Below are 26,808 nucleotides of genomic sequence, written 5' to 3'. Positions count from 1 at the left end.
TCGTCACTTGTAAAACTTGTAACAATTCACTGGTAATATACAAGAGACTATCAATCTTTTGTGGAACAGAAATGTACAACTCCATACATTACAAGAACCCACACTAGTAACTTGTAATGTACAAGACCATACTTTTGTGGAATAGGCCCCAGGAGATTAAAAAAGAATGCATTGCCTAATTTGTTAGAAATACAAGCAATGCTCCCTGGCTACGAGAATTGACATACTAGAAGCGAAATTAAATGTGACAGAGATATTGATCAGAGGCAAGTTTTCATTGGACTGTCCACTATTGTTAACAGCAGTGTTCAAATCCGATTTCTAATCCTGACTTCAGTGCGGGTACTGAAAGTGTGTGACAAAGCTCGCTGAGCTGCCACCAATAATTCGGCGTATGCCTTTCTTCATATCACACAACTGTACGGCTTGATTGCAGTTGACGGATGGAAAGACATATATATGATGAATGGTTGTGGGCCGAGGTGGGCTCCTTGCAGTACCCATGCGTACAGGCAGCAGGGTCTTTGACCTGTCAAGCTGTAATCTCGGGAGCGATCTGTTGACACGTGACTATATACAGCGTGGGTTGTGTGGCGAGAACTAGCTGTAATATAGGAACTCTTCCTAATAAGCTTATCGCCTGGTTCTTCTTTGGGGCATTGTGAAATGAAATAATTGTAGTACTAATGGGGGTCGCCTTATCAGATGAGTCACATTTTTGTAGTTAGCGTAGCCTGACCCTGTGCACTTATGTCAGCTTGTGGCATTTAATGTCTTTGTGCTCGTTGTGCCTAGCCCTCGTGGGTGAGGTAGAACATACATCCAGAGAATGGACTGCCTCGCTTAAAGGGGCGTAACCTCAACTACAGGCTCTCAACTTGGGAGCGTAGGGAGGCGTCCATGGATGTCTACCTATATCTGACGTCATTCCTCTTATACTGTGTCCGTTTCTTCACTATCATTTTTTTCTAACTTTCATTCTGCAATTATTATTATTATTATTATTATTATTATTATTATTATTATTATTATTATTATTATATTCTGTCCCCGACATGGCCTAGACCGGCGTTTTCCGACCTTTCTCACACTTGCGGTCACCCTTTAAACCGATATCTATAAATTGTACCCGTTATTTAGCTATTATGTTTTTGGGCTGTATACCAGGTCAGTAGCGTCATCTCATTGTGCACTTTTTCCTGTAACTAAGTCCGGCTCTATGGCTAAATGGTTAGCGTGCTGGCCTTTGGTCACAGGGGTCCCGGGTTCTATTCCCGGCAGGGTCGGGAGTTTTAACCATAACTGGTTAATTTTGCTGGCACTGGGGCTGGATGTGTGTGTCGTCTTCATTATCATTTCACCCTCATTACGATGCGTACGTTGCCTACGGGCGTCAAATCAGAAGACATGCATCTGGCGAGCCGAACTTGTCCTCGGACACTACCGGCACTGAAAGTTATACGCCATTTCATTTCCTGTAATTATAAGAGCTTGAGAAAGTCTCGTTTCACACATTTGCTTGGCGTGAACATGGGAAACCACGGAAAACCATCTTCAGGGCTGCCGACAACGGGATTCGAACCAATTAGCTCCCGGATGCAAGCTCACAGCCGCGTGCCTCTGACCCTAGGGCCAACTCGCCCGTTTTTTCACAGTGTGGGGAACCCTACTTCGTCTTCTAAGAAAAGAAAAAAAATCCATCGCAATTCAATAGTTGCCTGAGATCCAGAGATCTACTTTATCTTTTAAATGACTGTACACAACTCTACTGAAGGCAGTGGGGGCCCCTCCTTCGTTCTAACGCTTACCCTCAGCGGACACCTTCCTACGTTGAGGCCACTATAGCCTGTCGTGCCGTCTGCATTGAACATCCTTGTACATCCCTGTATGAGATAAGTTTCATAACTGCGGTGATTGTAACATGAGCTGCCTGGGATTAACGAGGCTACAAAAGTTTTTTTTATTACGCATACTTCGGAAGTCCGCTGCGTTGCTCCGTACTGCGTCTGCAAGGCCGTTCTGGGATCGCCATTTATAGTTGTCATCTCATCAGGTTGTCCTCTCTGAAAGAAAATAATTGGCATTTATGTCATCATTCAGGCTGCGGTGAGAATTGATGGTAGGAATAGTTACAGGAGTTACACAGGAGTTTTATAGGGTTGTAAAATGTCACCCGTGGACCAGGGGAAAGATTCAAGCGAGTGAACATTTTGTAAGCCATTTGACCCATGCCGACGGCTTTGTTTTAATGACACACTGTGGTGAAAATTATGAAAATATAATTTATTCGAACCTGAAAAAGAAAATGTAGCGAGTATTGGGGGGGGGGGGGGATAACTGCCTGGGAAACTGCCTTTGGGAGAAGGCTGTAGTGTACCGTCCAGGTCTTATTATTATTATTCTTTTTACGCTCCGGGGCTGATTTTTCCCTCTAGGGCAGTGTCCTGGAGCGTGAGACTTTGGGTCGGGAGATAAAACTGGGGAGGAGGATCAGTACCTCGCCCAGGCGGCCTCACCTGCTATACTGAACAGGGGCCTTGTCGGGAGGGGGGATGATGAGATTGGAGGAGATAGGCAAGGAAGAAGGAAGGAAGCGGCCGTGGCCTTAAGTTCCGTACCATCCGGCATTTGCCTGGAAAAGAAGTGGAAAACCACGGAAAAGCAGTTCGAGGCTGGCTGAGGTGGGAATCGAACTCACCTCTACTCATTTGACCTCCCGAGGCTGAGTGGACCCCGTTCCAGCCCTCATGCCACTTTTGAAATTTTCGTGGCAGAGCCGAGAATCGAACTTGGGTCTCCGGGGGTGGCAGCTTATCACACTAACCACTACACCACAGAGGCGGACACCTTGCTTAAGTGTCACAAGTCTATGCCTACGTCACATGCCTTTTCTAACGGCTGATTTATGTATAGAATATAATGGCACAATAATGCAACAATTTATATACACTGACTGACAGAGCAAATGCAACACCAAGAAGGAGTGGTTCGAAAGGGATGAAAGTTGGGGAAAAAACAGAGACGGCACGGACGAATAATTGATGTTTATTTCAAACCGATATGCAGGTTACACAATGCGCACGGCATCGACTCAGTAGGATGTAGGACCACCGCGAGCGGCGATGCACGCAGAAACACGTCGAGGTACAGAGTCAATAAGAGTGCGGATGGTGTCCTGAGGGATGGTTCTCCATTCTCTGTCAACCATTTGCCACAGTTGGTCGTCCGTACGAGGCTGGGGCAGAGTTTGCAAACGGCGTCCAATGAGATCCCACACGTGTTCGATTGGTGAGAGATCCGGAGAGTACGCTGGCCACGGACGCATCTGTACACCTCGTAGAGCCTGTTGGGAGATGCGAGCAGTGTGTGGGCGGGCATTATCCTGCTGAAACAGAGCATTGGGCAGCCCCTGAAGGTACGGGAGTGCCACCGGCCGCAGCACATGCTGCACGTAGCGGTGGGCATTTAACGTGCCTTGAATACGCACTAGAGGTGACGTGGAATCATACGCAATAGCGCCCCAAACCATGATGCCGCGTTGTCTAGCGGTAGGGCGCTCCACAGTTACTGCCGGATTTGACCTTTCTCCACGCCGACGCCACACTCGTCTGCGGTGACTATCACTGACAGAACAGAAGCGTGACTCATCGGAGAACACGACGTTCCGCCATTCCCTCATCCAAGTCGCTCTAGCCCGGCACCATGCCAGGCGTGCACGTCTATGCTGTGGAGTCAATGGTAGTCTTCTGAGCGGACGCCGGGAGTGCAGGCCTCCTTCAACCAATCGACGGGAAATTGTTCTGGTCGATATTGGAACAGCCAGGGTGTCTTGCACATGCTGAAGAATGGCGGTTGACGTGGCGTGCGGGGCTGCCACCGCTTGGCGGCGGATGCGCCGATCCTCGCGTGCTGACGTCACTCGGGCTGCGTCTGGACCCCTCGCACGTGCCACATGTCCCTGCGCCAACCATCTTCGCCAAAGGCGCTGCACCGTGGACACATCCCTATGGGTATCGGCTGCAATTTGACGAAGCGACCAACCTGCCCCTCTCAGCCCGATCACCATACCCCTCGTAAAGTCGTCTGTCTGCTGGAAATGCCTCCGTTGACGGCGGCCTGGCATTCTTAGCTATACACGTGTCCTGTGGCACACGACAACACGTTCTACAATGACTGTCGGCTGAGAAATCACGGTACGAAGTGGGCCATTCGCCAACGCCGTTTCCCATTTATGCACAGCGGCGCATTTCACATCATGAGCATACCTCAGTGACGTCAGTCTACCCTGCAATTGGCATAAAGTTCTGACCACTCCTTCTTGGTGTTGCATTTGCTCTGTCAGTCAGTGTATTAATGCATTTGAAATTATTTTTCCTAGATATTTAACTCTCAGTGCTTTGGTTGCCCTACAAACTCTCAAGAGATGCGCTTCTTCTATTTCTTCTCCACAGAGTAGACACTGATTTTGCTTATTTCTCTCTTCTCTCTCTCTCTCTTTCTCTCTCTCTCTCTCTCTCTCTCTCTCTCCCTCTCTCTCCCTCTCTCTCTCTCTGACCCTTATTTTTATTAATTCCCATCAGCCACCACACCATTCCTCTCACTTCTCTCTTAGGAAGCCTTTCTCTCCTTGTTGCCATATTGTGTATGATTTTACACAATTCCAGCAGTGTCCTATAATAATAATAATAATAATAATAATAATAATAATAATAATAATAATAATAATAATAATAATAGATATATTATATGTATATATATTATGTATTATTATTATTGTTGTTGTTGTTGTTGTTCCGGAGTATTTGTGGAACGCAGAGAGGTGAAAGAAGGTGCGGGCTTGAATGGGTCTAACTACAACATCAAGAATTGAATTAAAACTTTAACAAAGCTTATATTTCTTTAGAATTAAAAAAAAAATTAACACATAACAACATGACAGGTACAATTAGCAATCTTGAAACAAGATTTGGAAAAATCCAAGATTCAGAACTTTAAACAATTTTGGAGTTCAAGACCCTAGTTTTACACTTTCTGAGCTACGGGCTCAACTTTACAAAATTTCAATTCAAAATGAGGAACAATTTAGTCAAGGGCAGAAATCCCCTAATTCAAGAGCGCTTGCTCCCTAAATTACAATATTTAGCCTTCCAGAGGCATTCTTTACTGTTACAAAACTTTGAAAACAGCTTGTCCGCTCTCGATTTCTTACAGCCCACTCAAGGCAACATTGCAATCAAAATATTACAATCTCCGGCCTCACAAGGCACAAATTACAAATGGGAATAGCTTTAAACAGGGGTATCTAGTACCCAACCTACAGGGCTCTCGACCGATGAAACTGGAGCTATTCCCAAACTACTGAGGTGGCTCGTATGGAAATAACTGTAATACATTACCGAAACGAAAGGTTGTGAAAACGTAGTCACCTCGAACCAAGATGAAGGGGAGTTCGAGAGGGTAACTCACTCTCTATCCCCGATTACAATTAAAACTTTATAAAATTTTTACATTAGCCGAAATAAGATTTACATTTTAGAAAAGTTTGTTACATAATTAAAGATTCGGACCTTCCCCTCCGATTAATTGGCGGAAACAGCTAGAAAGATAGGATTTATGTGGCCATTACCTTGTAGAAGAAAGAGGAGCCCCGCCTCCTGCCTTAACACACACACTTAGAAAGACCGCAATCAATTGACAAAGTACCCAGAAAAGCCGCAGTTTATATACCCTCAGGGAAGGTTCGAGAGAAATCAGGATTAATCCGGACACACCCTCTCAATTTTTAGTGGTTAAGTCAAAGTGAACAAGATATGCGGGATTGGTTGACAATTAATTACAAAAATTCCTGATTGGCCAGATTCAAAACTGGCGGAACGAAAGAGAAGTGTTGCCAACCCAAAAATAAATGAACATAGATTCAGTTATGGAAAACCTAGGAATACGAAACTTCTTTAAGTTATAAGTTTCTCCGCCTTGCATCAGAGAGCATGATCAGAGTTTTTTGTTAGTGACATCTGTGGAAAAATGTCCAAACTTCTTGGTGTATAGCAAATCAAAACGAGGAGAAATTCAATCAGTTTAGGAAACTTCACAATAACACAATTGCTTAATATTTCAGTGGTGACATCTTTTGATTAAAGTTCTAAGTTCATGTGGTATCAGTTCACTTTTTGATCGATAGAGGAGTTTATTAAGGCGCTTATTTTGAATGAGCGGAATTGAGGTGTACCTCCCGGTACAATTATTATTATTATTATTATTATTATTATTATTATTATTATTATTATTATTATTATTATTAAATAATGTAGATGATCTTGCTTCTTATTCATTTTTCTGTTAAAGTTAAGGAGGGCAGATAATCTCGTTGTTCTATCCTTTATAGCAACTATCATCACCATCATAAGGCTGCTATATATACCATAAATTGTAAGCCGGCTGGAGGGCAATTCAATGAATATTTATGTTTCCTCGATCGCTCCTTACTACGCATATCCGCTGTTTTGAGATCTTGCTGACCTTAGAATGGTGGCGCAGTCGGTTAGTTGTTGGCCTTCTGTTCCGTAGATAGTGGGTTCGATTGCAACGGAGATCAAACGTCATTTAAGAGTATTTAAATGCGACAGCTCCATGTTGCAAAATCGTGCATGCTAAGTAAGGAACTTCTGCACGACAAACTTTGGCCTCCTTGAGATACTTTGATGCAAGTGTGTAATGGACTGGTATAACTTGAAAACAATTCTTTAAACCCATGGGTAGCTAGTGAAAATATCGAGGTCGATTAGTAGGTGTTATTTCATTCATTCATATCATTTTTGCCCTTATGAACAGTGTTTCAACTCGAATACATCATGATGACACAATTTTCACTTCTTTCCCTTCTTCTTCTTCTTCTTCTTCTTCTTCTTCTCTTTCCAAAATCTCTTCATCCTTTGGCTGTGGTCCTGTTTCCTTTGTTCTGTCCACAATGTGCTTGTCTTCTTCTTCTTCTCATTTAATATAAATTTTGTATTCTTAATTTTGTCTCTGCCGGACTGAGTGGCTCAGACGGTTAACCCCAACTTGGCAGGTTCGATCCTGGCTCAGTCGGGTGGTATTTGAAGGTGCTCAAATACGACAGCCTCGTTACGTGTCGGTAGATTTACCGGCACGTAAAAGAACTCCTGCGGGACTAAATTCCGGCACCTCGGCGTCTCCGGAAGACCATAAAAGTAGTTAGTGGGACGTAAGGCAAATAGCATTATTTATTATTAATTTTGTTTCTGAATTCTTTTCTGTCTCCTATCATTTGCCTGTTCAGTCGCACCTGCCTTAAGTCTTCCTCTATTTCATTATACCAATTTGTTTTCTTGCTTGAATTGTTTACTTCTGTAAGTCTGTGGTTATCCATTCTCTGTATGTGCCCATAGAAAGTTAGTCTGCGTTTCCTGATCATGTCTATGAGTCTGTCAGTGTGCTGGTACTGCACTTCGGTAGGTCGTTTCATCCATTTGCCATCTACGTGTATTGGTCCAAATATTTCTCTGTAAATTTTACGTTCTATTTTTCCTGTCTCTGTGATGCCTGATGCTCCAATTGTGGTCGTTTCTGACACATACAATGCTTCTGGTAATACGACTGTTTTGTAGTGTCTAAGTTTATAATGTGACCATGTGAGTTTGTATGCTTTCTGGAGTTTTTCCGTTCGTTCTATGTTTGACGCCTTGTTTAACGTATATTTCCGGGAGTCTACTGTGTTATTCTGCTTGTGTTCATTTGATAAGTAGGGAATCATTTTCTTCAAATCAGTTTTCTTTTCAACTGTGAGGCTATTTCTGTACTCCCGTGGTTGTAGCTCCATCGTAAGTAGGTCTTCTGGTCTCCTTCCCTTCTTTATAATGCTGCGTAAGACCAAGAAGAAATGTTGCTCTATCGTGCATGTGTAGACATCCAAAAACAGCCGTTGTTTATGCGACTTGTGAATTTTTAATGGTTTGCTGGCTGTATGGTTGATGTGAGCAAAAGTCAGCTAAATGTAAAGAAAAAAGGAGCTAACATGTATTCACATTCCAGTTGTACGAAGAAGAAAAGCCTGTTACTGACTGTATATAGACACTAGAGGTTTGATACGATAACTTTAGGGTGACACACGTACACGTACTCTCAGAAAAACTTCATACTTTTAATCCAATTCAATTCTGATAACATGGTATCTCGCGTGTTAAATTCAGCGGGTTCTCGTACGCCAACTCCTACGTGAACCTGTGTCGTGGTCTATGGTCCTTGACAGAGCTATTAGAGTGGTTGAATCGCTAGCCTTAACCTGGTTGTCGCCCACCAGGCCATAGCGAACTTGTACTCTGTACAGTCCGTGAATCACCTGTCACACTACACAGATCTTATCTGTACCGCAACGTTACGTCACGGGCTCTGCTGAGAAAAATACTCTACGTGGTGGATTACACAGACAAACCCTATTTTTAAAGGGAATAGAACATGCAGAGTCGGTAACATGCGTGATGGTAATTATTGTTTTAAGGGGGAGTAGAATAGCATTGAAAAACCGAGTGAATTGGCCATGCGGTTAGGGTCGCGCAGCTGTGAGCTTGCATTCGGGAGATAGTGGGTTCTAACCCCACTGTCGGCAGCCCTGAAGATGGTTTTCCCTGGCTCCCCATTTTCACGCCAGGCAAATGCTGGGACTGTACCTAGTTAAGGGCGCGGTCGTTTACTTCTCACTCCTAGCTCTTTCCTATCCCATCGTCGCCAGAAGATCTATCTGTGTCGGTGTGACTTAAAGCAGATTGTAATTAATAATGAAATGAAATAGGTTAATACTCTTTGAAAACAGTAATATTTTTTATTATTGTGTTGATGGGGTGAGATGCATTTGGAAATATAGGGCATGCACTTATGCATAGTGCCTGAAGACAAATTCTGACTTCACAGAGATTCTCGTAGGAAAGTGACAGAACACGGGCCATTGGTAAACATTGTTTTATTATGGTATAGACAGCAAATACCCAAGACTACGAACAAAGGACAGGTCTCCACTGGTTACAGACCTTCGAAATAATCACCCAAGGTTTCCACTGTGCGTTGCCAGCTGTGGGGCAGGCGCTGAATACCATTCGTTACATGTGCATCGCTAACGTGTGACACCTCTCTCCGAAATGCTGTTACGATATCCTCTGTGTTAGCAAACCGTTGTCCACCTAATGCTTCCCGCAGCTCTGCATGGGATTGGCGTGCAATTCTGTCGCGGAGAACTGCTATTTTAATATACGATCGTTGCTGCTGCTTGGCACTGTTGTTTACATACACCATCTAGTGGCATCATACGCAAGTACATACCGTACGTTTCCAAATGCATATTTTAGATATTCCGTGTTGTCCTGTTCGCGAGAAAGAAAAAAGTTGCCATAACTTATGACTCGACCTCCGTCCCTAGGTGGTAATATAAGGAACGATCTTACTTGGGGTAATCATATTAACAGAGTGGTTGAGAAAGGTTACAGATCTGTCCCCATGGTTATGAGAGTATTTAGAGGTTGTAGTAAGGATGTAAAGGAGAGGGCGTGCAAGTCTAAGTAAAACTCCAGTGTACGGGACCCTCACTAGGTCTACTTGAAACCAGAACTGGAAACAGTTCAAAGGAAGGCAGTTTTTTTTTTTTTTTGAGTGATTTCTGACAGAGGAGTAGTGTTACGATAATGTTGCTGGGAGGACGTGGGAGTAAGGAGACGAGATGCTCTACTAAGCGGTATGTTGCGCGAGCTGTCAGTGGAGAGATGGCGTGGAATAACATTAGTAGACAAATAAGGTTGAGGAAAGATTTTTTAAAGTGGGAAAGTAAGAAAAAATAATTATTAATTGTATAAAAATCAGTCTGCAATGCCAAGAATCGAAGGCTCTGAAAAAGAAGCAGCAATCCAGAAACTAGTGAGGCAAGGCTGCAGTTTGTCTCCTCTCCTTTTCAATGTTTGTATAGAACAGGCAGTAAAAGAAATCAAAGAGGAATTTGGAACGGGAATCAGAATCCAAGGAGAGGAAATGAAAACTCTGAGATTTGCCGATGATATTGTTATTTTTTTTTCATGTGAGACTGCAGAAGATCTGGAGACATTGCTGATTGGTATGGACAGAGTGGTGGAGGGAAGGAGAACAAGATGAAAATAAATAAGTCAAAAACAAAGGTAATGGAGTGCAGTCGAACGAAGTTAAGTGATGCAGGAAATAGTGGCTTAGGAAGTGAAGTCTTAAAGGAAGTAGATGAATATTGTTACTTGGGTAGTAAAATAACTAACGATGGTAGAAGTTATAAGGACATAAAACGCAGACTAGCACAAGCAAGGAAGAGCTTTCTTAAGAATAGAAAATTGCTTACTTCGAACACTGATATATGAATTAGAAAGGTATTTTTGAAGACTTTTCGTCTGGAGCGTGGCATTCTATGGAAGTGAAGCGTGGACGATAACTAGCTCAGAATGAAAGAGAATACAACCTTTCGAAATGTGGTGTTACAGAAGAATGCTGAAGATGAGATGAGTAGATCGAATCATAGATGAAGAGATTCTGAATCGAATTAATGAGAGAAGAACGATTTGGCTGAATTTGACGAGAAGAAGGGAAAGAATGATAGGACTGATGACTCAAACAACAATAATTAAGTAACATATTTCACAGCTAACTGTAATTCGGCCCTGTTACTTTTATTTTGTACTTTCCCCACCACTGGATACAGAGTAGCAATCTTCTCGGAAAGGAACAGTAGGTGGATTGTGGGAAGATTGTGCAAATAAGCGCTGTGGACTTACCGGTAGGACAGTATCGCTACATGTTCAATCACTGGTGAAAGTAATGCATTGGAAATATGGTAAGGTTTATTTCTTGGAGGACAAGCAACTAGATTGGAATGTTGCCGCACTGCAGGGATAGAGTCATTCATAGTTCTGTAGAAACTTGGCTTATGTTGGCGGCTCCAACTTAGTTCTGTTGCAACATTGCACCTGTCAAGACGTGGTGTCCCTTCAGTGTAGACAGATATGGTGTGGTGCCAACAACTTCTGAGTGAGTGAATCTGTGCGTGACGAATATAGTGATATGCGGAAAAACCAGGTACGTCTTTTGAGTTCAGGGATGTGTGTTTCTTTTTTTGAGAATGTTTGAATTGTGCAGTATCTCTGTAAGCTGGCACTTTCCTATCGTTGTCTTCTTCCGCTGATCTCGTTGTTTGAGTCACTCTGTTCCAAATATTGCGGGTTCAATCGTGGCAGGTGAAAGTGGTACAACTTACGTGTCGTTGAAGAAATTATGTGGAAGAAAATTGTGACTGCTGGCGCTTATCAAGACCATTAGCAGTTAGAACCAGGGATGCCACCCGTTCTGAATTTCGCAGGATTATTCCGAAGCTGAGCACAATTTCCCACGTCCTAGATGAAAGTCTTTTGCGGCGCGGAGTGTATCGAATTCGGTTCCCAGTCCATCAGTTCTTTTTACTTTTTTTACTACATAATCGATGTTAGTAGATTTAACGTCACCGGACGAGTTGGCCGTGCAGTTAGAGGCGCGCGGCTGTGAGTTTGCATCCGGGAGATAGTGGGTTCGAATCCCACTATCGGCAGCCCTGAAGATGGTTTTCCGTGGTTTCCCATTTTCACAGCAGGCAGATGCTGGGGCTGTACCTTCATTAAGGCCACGGCCGCTTCCTTCCAACTCCTAGGCCTTTCCTATCCCATCGTCGCCATAAGACCTATCTGTGTCGATGCGACGTAAAACCACTAGCAAAAAAAAAAGATTTAACGTGTTCTGCGAGCGGAGAAAAAAGTGTAGGCAACACATTTTAATAATAATAATAATAATAATAATAATAATAATAATATAATTTCCTGTGGCTATTTCTAGCTGAGTGCAGCCCTTGTAAGGCAGACCCTTCGATGAGGGTGGGCGGCATCTGCCATGTGTAGGTAACTGCGTCTTATTGTGGTAGAGGATAGTGTTATGTGTGGTGTGTGTGAGTTGCAGGGATGTTGGGGACAGCACGAACACCCAGCACCCGAGCCATTGGAATTAACCAATGAAGGTTAAAATCCCAGACCCGGCCGGGAATCGAACTCGGGACCCTCTGAACCGAAATCCAGTACGCCGACCATTCAGACAACGAGTCGCTCAATAATAATAATAATAATAATAATAATAATAATAATAATAATAATAATAATAATAATAATGGATTTCACGAGAAAGAAAATATCATTGTTTGGTCATCTGTCGAGAACACCTCAAGACAGGTTAATACGCAGAATTCTGGAGAAGCTTTGCAAACAAAAACAACAACCTGTTTGGATAAAAGAAATAAAAGAGGACATGAAAGAATTAGACATAACACTGGAGGATTTAAAGACTAAATCAAAGTAAATAAATTGAATAGAAAAATTAGATTCCTACGGAAAATTGGTAAGAGAGAAACAATTAACAAGGTATTTTCAGAAGAACATCGAAAACGAAGGTCAGATAGAATGAAGAAATACTGGAAGAACCAAAAGAAAAAAAAAAAACCTAAAACATCATAGAAGACCGGACAGAAATTGACTACAGTGGATCAATGCGGCCGTGAAAGCACATTGATAATAATAATAATAATAATAATAATAATAATAATAATAATAATAATAATAATAATAATAATAATAATGTGCTCGATAATTGCAGTCGCTTAATTGCGGCCAGTATCCAGTATTCGGGAGATAGTGTGTTCGAACCCCACCGTCGGCAGCCCTGAAAATGTTTTTCCGTGGTTTCCCACTTTAACACCAGGCAAATGTTGGGGTTGTACCTTAATTAAGACCACGGCCGCTTCCTTCTAATAACTCCTAGCCCTTTCATGTTCCATCGTAGCCATAAAACCTATCTGTGTCGGTGCGACGTAAAGTAACGTGCCAAATAATAATAATAATAATAATAATAATAATAATAATAATAATGTTTGGCTTTACGTCCAACCCACTTGTTTTTCGGTGACGCCGAGGTGCCGGAATTTAGTCCCGCAGGAGTTCTTTTACGTGCCAGTAAATCTACTGACACGTGGCTGACTTATTTTAACACCTTCAAATACCACCGGACTGAGGCAGCATCGAACCTGCCAAGTTGGGTTCAGAAGACCAGCGCCTCAACCGTCTGAGCCACTCAGCCCGGCGCAGCACTTTTCTACTTACCGTATCTCATTTCGCAGTTGGCACCCATCGACCCATGCTATGTTAACAGACCACTGCTGTCTTCAGTTCGCTGCCGAATATAGAATGTTGAATTAATAATGTAGCTTCTTATTAAAATTGAGTTGTATTGTTAAGCTGATTAAAAATCAATTTTCAAAATAATCAGAAAGTGCTAGTGGGAAAAATGATCAAGATTGCGAAGTGAAATACATGAATATGATTTATTACTTAATCACCGCCTCAAGGGCAGTGTCCTGGAGCGTGAAACATTTGGTCGGGGATACAACTGGGCAGGATAACAAGTACCTCTCCCAGTTGGCCTCACCTGTGCTGAACAGGGGCCTTGTTGGGAAGATGGGGAGATTGGAAAGGTTCGAACTCCTCTGTCCGTAACGTGGAATATGGTTTTCCGTGGTTTCTCATTTTCACACCTGGCAAATGCTGAGTCTGTACCTTCATTAAGGTAATGACCGCTTCCTTCCCATTCGTAGCTCTTTCCTGTCCCATCATCGCCATAAGACTTATCTGTGTCGGTGCGACGTAAAGCAACTTGTAACGAAGGGATCGGCAAGGAAGAAGGAAGGAAGCGGCTGTGTCCTTAAGTTAGGTACCATCCCGGCATTTGCCTGGAGAAGAAGTGGGAATCCACTTCGAGGATGGCTGAGGTGGGAATCGAACCCCCTCTGTTCATCTGACCTCCCAGGGCTAGGTGGACCCCGTTCCAATCTTCTTACCACTTATCGTATTTCGTGGCTGAGCCGGGATTTGAACCCGAACCTCTAAGAGTGGCAGTTGATCACACTAACCACTACACCACAGAGGCGGTCATGTATGAATAGATCAAAGAAGAAATACAAAACGACCGTGTAATCTTCGAGAAGCTTGTATCAGTGACTTGAAATGGAAAAAATGTAGTGATTAGTTTATGTATCAAGTGCAAGGTTTTAAGGAGTGCAAACTACTTTTTCTGTAGCGCATAGGGGACTGACTGATTTTAAGTTGCATTGAAATCGTGTTCACAGCAATAAGAATGGAAAAAGTGTGAATTAGGCAAGATATACCAAGCGAGTTGGTTATGCTGCGTGGGTCTCGCAGCCATGAGCTTGCATTTGAGAGATGGCGAGTTCGAACCCTGAAGAGGGTTTTCCGTGGTTTCTCATTTTCACACCAGGAAAATGCTGGAATTGTACCTAAATTAAGGCCACGGTAGCTTCCTTTCCACTCGTAGCCCGTTCCTATCCCATCGTCGCTGTAAGACCTGTTTGTGTCGGTACGACGTAAAGCAGAATTGTAACAAAAATAATTAAAAATGTGATTAGCTGATTACTTTCATCCCAAATGCAGAAGGTAGCAGACCGCCAACAGATAATGACAGGAAGATTCAACATTAGCTATGAACTATGAGTCTACGTCAGTGCAAGTTTAACCTTTGAGTTGTATTACATGTTTGTCATCTTTGACACGAACGTTGACATGTTACTGTCTTGTTTATGAACCTGTTGTATTGTAACACACTTGCAAGTACTCACCTGTCACGCTTGTCACCTATGAGAAACAGAGTGTATAAACACACTGAGAATTCCATATAATTATTTTCGTAATATTGTCAGGTATACCATTGTGTAAGCTTCAGTCATGCCAGCACCTCTCATCCGAAGCGCCATAACAATTCACGCGTGCTGTTGGTGCGTGTGGCCTGGCGTTGTCGTGCAGCATCATGATGCTTATTGAGAGAAGTCCATGTCGTTTTCTACTATCTGCAAACACTCCAGTGTGTCTCATTAAATGGCAACATTCACTGTCACTCCGCTGGTGAGAAAAATCAACCATCTGGACCGTCCGCCGTACAGCCCTGATATGGCACCCAGTGATTTATTACTCTTCAAGAGCTATATGGCCGTCCAGCGTGCCGTCATAACGTTGCTTCAGAGACCGGACGTAGATTTCTTCCACGCTAGGATGGTTGCCTTGCTCTACCAATAGAACAAGTGGTTTGAACCCCACTGTCGACAACCCTGAAGATTTTTTCGTGGTTTCCCATTTTCAGACCAGGCAAATGCTGGGGATGAACTCTAATTTAAGGCCTCTGTCGCTTCCTTCCCATTCCTATCTTTCTCGTATCCCATGGTCGCCATAAGACGACGGAAGTCAAAATGTAAAAAGAAAAATCATTGAGTGTCTATACGTGCAGTGAACCGCCGGTGTATCCCTTGTTGGTTTATTTTGTTTTTGTTTGAGTCCACAGTCCATAGACTGGTTTGGGAACTGTATCCAGTCCTAATGTTTTCATTCCTGCGTTACTACTACATCCTACATCTGCTCTAATCTGTTCGTCGTATTCATCCATTGGTCTACCTCTACCATTCTTACCGCCTACACTTATCTCAAAAACCAACTGAATAAGTCCTATCATGTTTTCTATCATCCTATGTCTTCTTCTCGTCAAATTTAGCCAAGTCGATCTCCTCTCGCCAATTCTGATTCAGTATCTCTTCATTCGTGATCCGATATATTCATCTCACCTTCAGCACTCTTCTGTAAGACCACATTTCAAAAGCTTCTATTCTCTTTCTTTGTGAGCTAGTTATCGTCCATGTTTCACTTCCATGCAATGTTGCGCTCTAGACGAAAGTCTCCAAAAATACCTTCGTAATTCATATATCATTGTTCGAAGTGAGCTCTTTTTTTAATTTTATATATATATATATATATATATATATATATATATATATATAAAGAAAGACCATCCTCGCTTGTGCTAGTCTGCATTTTATGCCTTCCTTACTTCATTGTTAGCTGAAGAGTAAATCATTAAACAAAATATGAAATCTAGCGCACAGAACGGACACAGCAAATATTGTAATGAAAGGCCAAACCAGTCACAATAACTTTTTGGACCAAGGTTTAATGTTCTGAGTTATGTTTGGTTTGAGTTGTACATTTATTTATTTATTTATTTATTTATTTCTCTCTTGTATATTCTTGCGAAAAATGTCAACTAACATTCCTACGTTTCTGCTTCCAGGCCAGTCGTAAGGTCGCCAAATATGGATACTTGTTCGTAGCACCTGGTTGGGATTTCTCTAATCCTCTCAACAGGACCAAGGTAAGAAAATACAACATATTCTTTTACGTATAAGTCGGTAGATTATTTTTAAATAAGCTATGTTACCTTTCGATCTGTGAATGTTATACTCATGTTTAAAGACGTGTTCCTTGAACCCAGGCAAGGTCTTCTTAATCCGGTAATGGTCGCGCCATTGGTGACAATGTGGTCGTGGTGGGTCACTATGATCCACAAATTTTTATTTAATTTGCTTATAATTTATAAAATCTCTTCTAGCATATCAGTTAAGTGTTTTTATAATATGAAAATGCCCATATCTTTATTTTAATTTTTATGATATAGTTACAAATGTGTTACTGAAAAAGTATTACAAAAATACACTTGTTAAAAAATTCACCATATTTTCTCGGAAGTTCAAAGAGCACAAAAATATTACACAAAAATGTTTTCTAGGATAATGTAGACATTACTTAAGCTCGTTTTGAAATGGACATCATACTAAAACTTTCAATGATTTTCACACACAAACTTTTGCTATAATCCCCTGTGGGTGGGGGGCGCAGACGAAGAATACATCCACGGTATCCCCTGTCTGTCGTAAGAGGCGACTAAAAGGGGCGACCAAGGGAGGATTGTCTTAGAACCATGAAACTACTTGCGATTAGTACCACCACGCGGGGAACATCATGGGTCGCTTTTACTTGCGCGTAGTACCACTATATTAGGTACCAAGTAGGTTTGTGATTAGTAGCACACAGGAGCACCGTGCGATCGGCTTTTGCAGTACCTGTGATTAGTACCACCATATGAGCAGGGCCATGGGATGATAGCCACCATGGTTCTGCCTTAGTACCCACTATATGAGCAACACTACGGGATAGTGCAGGTACCTGTGGTTAGTACTCTTATGTGATGAACACCATAGGTTTGCGTTGCCTGTAAATGGCGCCGCAATGTGAGAATGACCATAGGTCTGTATTACATGTCGAATATCATGTTTCTGCTTTCCTAGCGATAAGTGGCGTTTTGAGGGGCCGATAACTTGGATTTTGGATCCCCTTTAGACTGCAAGCATTATTGATTCAGTATAATGCTATAGCAGCAGTTCCTTGGTCAGTAATACTATTGTTTTATGTCAGTTTCTGTGAATGTAAGGGATTGCGGGTCGGATCCACTGATTGTTTTCAATTCATCTCCATCCATTCATTATTCGTCCTCGCGTTTTGAATTCTGGTCAGTGGAGGATTTTTGGACTTTTAATTTGTCATTTCATTTCGTCTCATTTGGTACCATTAGGGGCCGATGACCTCGATGTTAGGCCCCTTTAAACAACAAGCAGCATCATCATCACTTTTGCTATACAGGAAATGAGAGAATATGAACTAAAGGTGATGAACTTCAAAGCAAGTGATGTTTTTACAAAAAGAAATGAAGATGACAGACAAGTTTACACTAGTACAGTTTCTTATTGTATTAAAGCACTAGTTTAGGCACTTTCTAGGTAGTCTAGACAGGTCATTTCCCATGGATTCCATACACGTACTTCGTGCATATCGCTCAGGTTTGGTAACATTGAGGTTCTTCAAGGATCGGACACTCTTCTATCAGGATGTGCATTATTTCTGATGTTAGCTTACGGCCTAGATTTCCATGCTGCGAACGAGACCACATGTAAGCCAGTTCCTTGGCAGGCTGTTTCAGGAACTGCCTCCGTATGAGATGCTTGTTATTTCAAACGTAGACAACTAATGCATTTATGGCTGTGACATCAGTAGTACGAAAGAGCGCTGTGTTATTCGGTTGGATTTTCTTCCCACAGAATACATTTCTACAGATAATAATTATAATTTCATGTGGCTATTTCTAGCCGAGTGCAGCCCTTGTAAGGCAGGCCCTCCGATGAGGGTGGGCGACATCTGCCATGTGTATAGAACTGCGTGTTATTGTGGTGGAGGATAGTGTTACGTGTGGTGTGTGAGTTGCAGGGATGTTGGGGACAACACAAACACCCAGCCCCCAGGCCATTGGAATTAACCAATGAAGGTTAAAATTCCCGACCCGGCGGGGAATCGAACCCGGGACCGGAACGCTGACAATTCAGCCAACGAGGCGGATATTTTTACAGACATAAAGCGAGAAACATTTACTCATACGAAAACAGTCGCGGTGGGTCGTGATGAACCGCAAAGAACTTTCCTCGACAATTCGTAATTTAGAACTGATTGGTGAATACTGCGCTGTGTAGAAGGATGAGAGTTACAAAGATAATGAGATGGTGAATTCAATGTCAACAAAGGTGGCGATATGGCTAACGGAAATATAAGCGTCGGGGTCATAGTAACCCACCACGACCGTTCTCGGGTTAACCTCTTTAACATACAGATTGTTAAAATTTATAATACACACACCTTGTCAATACACTCTTAATGATTGAAAATTATATATTCATCCATACATGTTTCAGGGACAATATGCATTCCTTCATCAGTGAAGTCAAATCAAGGAATAAAAACAATATAACACTATCTTTTTGAATAAACAAACATAGCGAAATATTATGAAAATTATCATTACATAAAATTGACAAGGTGGACCCAACATACATACATACATACATGCATTATCATTATAGACTGCTATGCCTTTCAGCGTTCAGTCTGCAAGCCTCTGTAAATTTACTAAACGTCGCCACAATCCTCTATTTGCAACTAGTGCTGTCGCCTTATTTAGTTCTATACCTTTTATCTTTAAATTGTTAGAAACTGAGTCAAACCATCGTCGTCTTGGTCTACCTTTACTTCTCTTACCCTCCGTAACAGAGTCCATTATTCTCCTAGGTAACGGATCCTCCTCCATTCGCCTCACATGACCCCACCACCGAAGCCGGTTTATGTGTACAGCTTCATCCATCGAGTTGATTTCTAAATTAGCCTTTACTTCCTCATTCCGAGTACCCTTCTGCCATCATTATCGCTACTTTCATGTCTGTTACTTCTAACTTATGAATATGATATCCTGAGTCCACCCAGCTTTCGCTCCCGTGAAGCAAAGTTGGGCTGAAAACAGATCGGTGTAAATATAGTTTCGTCTGGGTAGTTCACTGCATTAGCTTTACTCCACCTTGATTCAATCTCACTATATTACCATCCTGGGAGAACACACAGCTTAAGTATTTAAAATTATCGACCTGTTCTAGTTTTGTATCACCATTCTGACATTCCATTCTGTTGAATTTATTACCTACTGACATCAATTTAATCTTCGAAAGGTATACTGTACCTCGTTATCTTTGAAAATCGTAAAAAGTAGCTAGTGGGACGGAAATCCAATAACAGTACAAATACGATTTACTGTTTTAACTTATGATCTAAATTTCGCCAGTGTGGTTGTTCGAACGCACTTCAGGCTAACGGGGCTGGGGAAAGCGATCAATCGAATGCATAGTGAGTTGCAGACATCATTAGCTGAGCTGTCGGTCCTAATGTAGCGCGATGTTAACCTTCACATACCCACACATCGCCGCTGCGACACAAACAAGGAATACGGCACCAAAACTCATTGTCTGCTAATGTGTGTCAGCGTATTGTTCACCTTCAGCTCCGGCTACTGTCTGTCTGGAGGTTACTGATACTGCCATGCCTTTAAAGGTGTTAACGCGACTTCAGTTCCGCACCAAATGCGCGTCTACATATCGTGCATCCATCTTTAGCATTCCTCTGGCCAACGGCCAACGATAATAATAATAATAATAATAATAATAATAATAATAATAATAATAATAATAATAATAATAATGAGCCTCCGTAGCTCAGGAGGCACCGCGCCAGCCTGTCACCGCTGGGTTCCGTGCTTCAAATCCCGATCCCTCCATGTGAATGCTGGGCAAAGCGAAAGCGGGACAGGTTTTTCTCCGGGCACTCCGGGTTTCCCTGTAATATTTCATTCCAGCAACACTCTCCATTAATATTTCATTTCATCTGTCAGTTATTTATCATTGCCCCAGAGAAGTGCGACAGGCTTCGGCAGCCGGCACATTTCCTATCCTCGCCGCTAGATGGGGGCTTCATTCATTCCATTCCTGACTCGCTCGAATGACTGGAAGCTGGCTGTGGATTATTATTATTATTATTATTATTATTATTATTATTATTATTATTATTATTATTATTATTATAATACGCTTCAGAATGTCTTGCCATGAACAGAAACAGCCCGATCGAGAAACTGGAGGCCAAAGAAAGGAAGATTTTGAGAAAGATCTTAGGTCCCGTCATAGACAATGGGGAATACAGAACACACAACACATTGACATCACATTGATTCACATTCAGCGCTCAGAGCGAGCACACCGCAAGAGAGCCAAGGACCAAGCGAGCCAGCACCCTGTACTAGCGAACTCGCAGCCGCCAAACCTCTCGCCAAGCTCCCGCACTGACTGCCAGCCAATCAGAGAGCAGCACCACGACTGCCAGCCAATACCAGCCACCAGCCTGCCAAATCTTGTGCGGGCCCACGAGCAATTTGTCTAGTACTCAGTGTGGTCATTAGTTCGTGCCCTGTCTTGGCGTAATCCAATTTAAAACTATACCTGACACGACTGGTGCCCACTGAGTACGCCAAGTAAGACGCCGGTCCTCGAATAGAGTTTGACCGTTTCCATCATGAGCACCGATTCCTTTGATTACAGTAACTGGTCCTGGAAATCACCCACACCCATCTCCGAAGAAGAAGAAGAAGATTACGAAACCCCCTTCCATTATGTCCGTTTCGACTCACCTTTCCCTACATCAGAGAAATGTGACGTCCTCATCATCCCTCTACAGACATCCGGCCCTATCCCACTTACCAGAAAAACCGTTATTCAGACCATCAGACCCATCCTGGAAAATCTCATCGCCGTTGCAGAGGAAACCCACAACAGCCTACTCCTAATCACCCCGATCAAGAACAAATTCACACCAGCCATTATTGAAGTCATCCAGCAAGCAGGACTCCCAAAACCTATCCTGATCAACCCCCTCCACCTCACCTCAGACCCCACCTACAAACCTCCACCATACCCAGAAACACAAGACACCAGCACACTTACAGATCCAATACCAACTGTACACACTGATTCCAAACCATCACCACCCGTCCCACCACCTACCCAATCCACAGACACCGTCCCACCACCTACCCAATCCACAGACACCCAGACCAACCCACCGCCAACACTCACCGACACTCAAACGCAAACAAAGAGCAGGCGTAAAAAACCTGCTCACCCTACACCACCCCAGCACAGAACCCAGACTCATTCACGCACAACCCTCATCACACAGTGCTTTAATTGCCTGGAACTAAACCACGTAGCCAGTTCCTGCTCTAAAGCTACCCGCTGCAATAGGTGTGGCGGTTCTCACCGCCACACAGATTGTAAGGTGCCAAAGACCCAGGCGAGGTGTGCCAACTGCCAAGGTAGTCATGCCGCCTCATTCCCTGGCTGCCCGTTCATCAAGAGCGCAATTAAAGCACACTACAGACAATCCAGACACCTACAGACACGCACACAACCACCACCACTGCTCAGCCTACCTATCCACCCACCCACGCAACCGAACCCAGGACCTTCGACTCCCTACCACAATACACAAATCCCAGACACAGCCACACTAATACAGCTCCTCCTACTCAACCTACTGTCTACCCAACCCAGACCACCACCAATACCAACGCCGCAAAACCATCCCACCCCCCAATAACCGCCCCCAACAAGCAACCGCCCCCACCAAGCCCAGAGCAAGAATCCCGAAATGATCTCACTTCCTTATAAAACTATCTCAGCACATCCTCCACCAGCAAATATCAAAACCAAAATTTAGTACGAACAACCTCAAAAGCACTGGAAACATCACCGACGCCGAGGCGGGTATTCATTAAAAGCTGCAACCACAAATGCTGTACTTTTCTAAATTCAAGGTATCAAACACAACAGATACCCAGGAATATAAATATATTCCTGAGGACAATCCAGCGGCAAGGCCCGGTCAACCAAGCAACACCGGGCGTGGTCAGAGTTTGGATGGGTGACCATCCAAATTTTACCCTTGCCGCTGGCTCAAAGACAAAAATTTAGACATTTTACTAACATCCAGCCATGGCACGCACAGAATAAGGTTGAATTTTTCCATAATACCACTCAACAGCACCCACTTTACAGTAAAATTTCCACCATTTTATTATTATTATTATTATTATTATCAACCAAATATATTTTATTCTTTTTATACTTATTTTCTACAACAGGCCAGGTGAGGAGCGCGGCATAGCGCACCGGTACTGGCACCGCAACCGGCACCCCCTAAGGGGTGTCCAAACTGAACATATGGGAATGGGGAATACAGAAGACGGCGTAACGACGAACTATACACCCATGTAGAGAAGATTACCGGTGCCGTCTGGAAAAGTACTTTTTATGGGCATTTGACACGAATGCACGAAACAAGACTGACCAATCGCATCGTTACCTTCTTTCAGCAGAAGAAAACCAAAGGAGCTGGGTTCATTGAAATAGATAGATAGATAAAGCCTTTATTTTCTGTGGCGAAGTTAGGGCTCTTGGCCCTTTCTTACACTTAACCACACACATATTGTTATTATTCCAGACAATGACATTGATTAACTTACAATACCAAGAACTACAAATAACACTAATTTTTAAGACAAAAATATTAATATATACATGCAAAGAAGAATGAAAGAAAAAGTAACTGCCTACATAATACAGGTTTGAGGAAAAAAAATCAATACACAACGAAAGAAATACGAATGTAAAAATACTAATAAGCTTAATAAAAATACTAAATGAAATTTAACTAATTGTATCCTTGCAAGACTAGATCTAAGTTAAATACTGTACTTACTACTAGCTTTTTTTAGACTACTTCTACTTCGTAAATACAATATGGATGTTTTTAATTTAATTTAAATTATCATATTAAACCAATATTTAATTTATTGTGCAATAATCTCATATCATTTTCACAAACAATCACTCGTTCCACTCATACAGGTACTGTACCTTGCTGGAAGTACTTAACGAGGAACTGCTGGTAGGAGGTTTTAAATATACTTTTTGATGCAGCATCCTTGATGTCTTTGGGAAGAGCATTCCACCATCCCGAAGCGGTGATAGTAAATGATCGATGGTATGTGGTTGTTCGGTGGACAGGTATTTCTAGGAGGGACACTGAGCGAGTATCATGGAGATGTAAAGAACCAAGGTGACGGAAATTGCTGGAGAGATAAGCAGGGATGTCTTCCGAAAGTACCTGGTACACAAGAGTATTTGCATGTAGTTTACGCCTGTCGTCTAGTCGTAACCAAGATAATTGTTTATAGTAGGGAGAAACTCGAGCGTCATACCGTAAATCCATAGCATATCTAAGACAAGCATTTTGAGTGCGTTGTAGTTTCAAGCTTAATTCTTTTGTTATATCCGTAAGAATTACATCACAGTAGTCAAAAATGGGAAATAATAATGACCGAACAAGTTGAATTTTTAGTGATCGAGGGAATACATTTCTGAACCGTTTTAAGGGGTGCAAGCCACAATAAACCTTTTTGCAGATATTCTTAACTTGCGCTGACCAATTTAGAGTTTCCGTTATCATAACACCAAGGTTAGAAACTGACTCACAATAAGGTATAACAGTATCATTTAAAGTTACGGGAGGAATGCAATTTTGTTTTAAAATGTGAAGATTCTTTGATGTGCCGATGATAATGGCTTGCGTTTTATGGGGGTTTAATTTAAGGTTGTTTTTAATTGCATAGCTATTAATTTGCTCAAGGTCAGCGTTTACATTACATATTGCTTGTTGTATATTATTAGTTCTAGTGTGGTAATAAATTTGCAGATCATCACCATAAAGATGGTACTTGCAGTGCTTAATTGATCTGGTGATAGAGACCTTGAAGAAATTAGAACCACACGTAATGACATCCAGGAGCGTGTCCCACTTAAGGGTCGTATTCATGAACGAGACTTTGACTTCGACTTACGTAAGTTCACTTAGTTGAGTTTCGTGGAAGTCTGTTTCATAGACGCAACTTTTACAAAGTAGACTCTGGCGTAAGTAGACTTTGGTAAGTTACGATGTGAAGAATTAGATATGAAGTTGGCAATGAAAACAATGGAAGAGCACTGTAGCATCTCCCATCACTCAATGTTTTTTCTTAATAAAGAGGCAGAAGAAGAAGAAGAAATTCAGCTGTTTCCTGCGTTATAGATCGCGTTATACTCTAAACTCAATCCAATCCAGTTAATACAGTTAATTTTTATTTCTCGACGATGGATGGAAAGAAAAAAATTGCCGGCCTTCAACAACTATGAAAGGGAGGTGTTACTAGAACTAGTGAAAGAGAAGAAAGGTAGCCTATAGTTGAAGTCGAAATCAATAAACTTCATCTCGTGGTTGACTATGCCCTGACAATTGAAACTAAAAATCCCTTTCCTATTACGGAATACCTCAGCATGGTTGCCACCTGGACTTATTATTGGTATATGGGTGCAATAATCTATAGTTCCAACCACTCCAGGGAAACGGGATCTTTCATACACACGTCGCGCATTATTTCGACATTCAGCTTCATTTGGGAACGAAACAAACTGTGGTCTCTTTCGGGCAGTCAGGATCGATATTCTTCTGATTATTCTACATACTGAGGGCTGGCTTATTCCTCGTAAATCAGCGGAATCAATTTGGAATTTACCTGAAAACCATGGAAGTGTGAAAGGCTATTGTATTTACCATAAGAATGCATTAATCTGTACTGATCATTCCTTAACCTAACTAGATAACACGATGAGTAGAAAGTGCAAAAACTGTGCGCTATAGTAACAATAATTTTACTCTTACCTGTAGCATAATATCTTAACGGCCGGGCGATTTGTCCGTGCGGTTAGGGGCGCGCGGCTGTGAGCTTGCATCCGGGACATAGTAGGTTCGAACCCCACTGTCGGCAGCCCTGAAGATTGTTTCCCGTGGTTTCCCATTTTCAAACCAGGCAAATGCTGGAGGGCTGCACCTTTATTAAGGCCACGGCAGCTTCCTACCCATTCCTTGGTCTTTCCTATCCCATCGTCGCCATAAGATATCTGTATCGATGTGACGTAAAGCAAATAGAAAAAAAAATCTTAACGAAATTAGCAACTGTATCATTGGAGGTATGAGTGATCCTCGATTATTATGTTTCTGTAATTCGTCTTCAAACATCGTTAGTACATCTAATACTGTACGTTTGTCGAATCTATATCGTTTTCTGAACTCATTTTCTGTATAAAATTGAACTGGGTTCCGTGCATCTCTTATAATACGCCGAGGATTTGGCACAACGTACCTACTGAATAATTTCCTGGATCTCTTCAATTTCGTCTACAAAATTAACTGCATCGGCAATATCTGCCATTTTATTATTTTTCTGATCTCAGAGTCTACTTAAGTACGGAACATCGGCGACTTGGAAGTAAAGTCGCCATCTAAGTTTACTTACCTCCAAGTAGCGATCATGAAATGGAAATGGCGACTTACCGCCTTCTAAGTTTAAGTCAAAGTCTCGTTCATGAATACGACCCTAAGAAGAAACTTCAAGCGTTCCAGGGTTTCCCAGACAAGCCAAAGTTAAAAACAGGAAAGGCATGGACACAGGAGCGGAAAGACGGATACCGAGATGCTGAAGTACTGGACAGACATCAAAGACAGAAGTAACCAGTTGACACGACGTGATCCAAAGTTGGTCTATACGACATGAATTTAAATGAATACCCATCTAAGACCTCTCTCCTCCACACCTGATTTCACTGTTTCTGTCCAGCGTTATCTTGGCCTTCCCCTTGGTTTTCTTCCTTGGACAGTAAGGTCGAAGTGTTTTCTGCCATATCTGTCGTTCTTCAGTCTCGTAGTGTGCCCATACCACTGAATTCTACGCTTTTTATTACGCGACCGGGTGAGTTGGCCGTGCGGTTAGGGTCGCGCAGCTGTGAGCTTGCATCCGAGAGATAGTGGGTTCGAGCCCCACTGTCGGTAGCCCTGAAGATGGTTTTCCGTGGTTTACCATTTTCACACCAGGAAAATGCTGGGGGTGTACCTTAATTAACGCCACGGCCGCGTTCTTCCCACTCCTAGGCCTTTCCTCTCCCACCGTTGTCGTAAGACCTATCTGTGTCGGTGCAACGCAAACAAATTGTAATATATATTACGCTGGTGATAGGAATCTCACTGCCAGCTACCTTCCTGTTTACTTTATTCCTGATTTTGTCCTTTCGAGTAGTTTGACTCATAGTTCTAACGAATCTCATTTCTGTTGCTTAAATTCTGCTGTAGTCATTGTGTAGTGCAGTTCATGCCTGAAAACCATACGTGAGAAATGGTACGATCCATGTCGGTGTTAATGTAAGGAAGGATCCTCATTGGGGTAATCACATAAATGAGATTTTAATAAAGGGTACAGATCTCTGCACATGGTTATGAAGATGTTTAGGGGTTGTAGTCAGAATGTAAAGGA

General features: G+C 42.4%; 1 protein-coding gene across 1 annotated transcript in view; it reads left to right on the top strand.

The window, feature by feature from the left end:
* The window catches only part of osp (outspread), a 558,133-nt gene that overhangs the window by 270,443 nt on the left and 260,882 nt on the right, over positions 1 to 26,808 (top strand). The window contains exon 2 of the mRNA XM_067157021.2: positions 16,219 to 16,299. Coding sequence (XP_067013122.2) covers positions 16,219 to 16,299 — 81 coding nt within the window. The remainder of the gene's footprint in view (positions 1 to 16,218; positions 16,300 to 26,808) is intronic.

This window comes from Anabrus simplex, chromosome 13 (assembly GCF_040414725.1).
Source record: "Anabrus simplex isolate iqAnaSimp1 chromosome 13, ASM4041472v1, whole genome shotgun sequence".
NCBI lineage: Eukaryota > Metazoa > Arthropoda > Insecta > Orthoptera > Tettigoniidae > Anabrus > Anabrus simplex.
The sequence above is the reverse complement of the archived record's forward strand: the minus strand, read 5'-3'. Positions and strand labels throughout refer to the sequence as shown.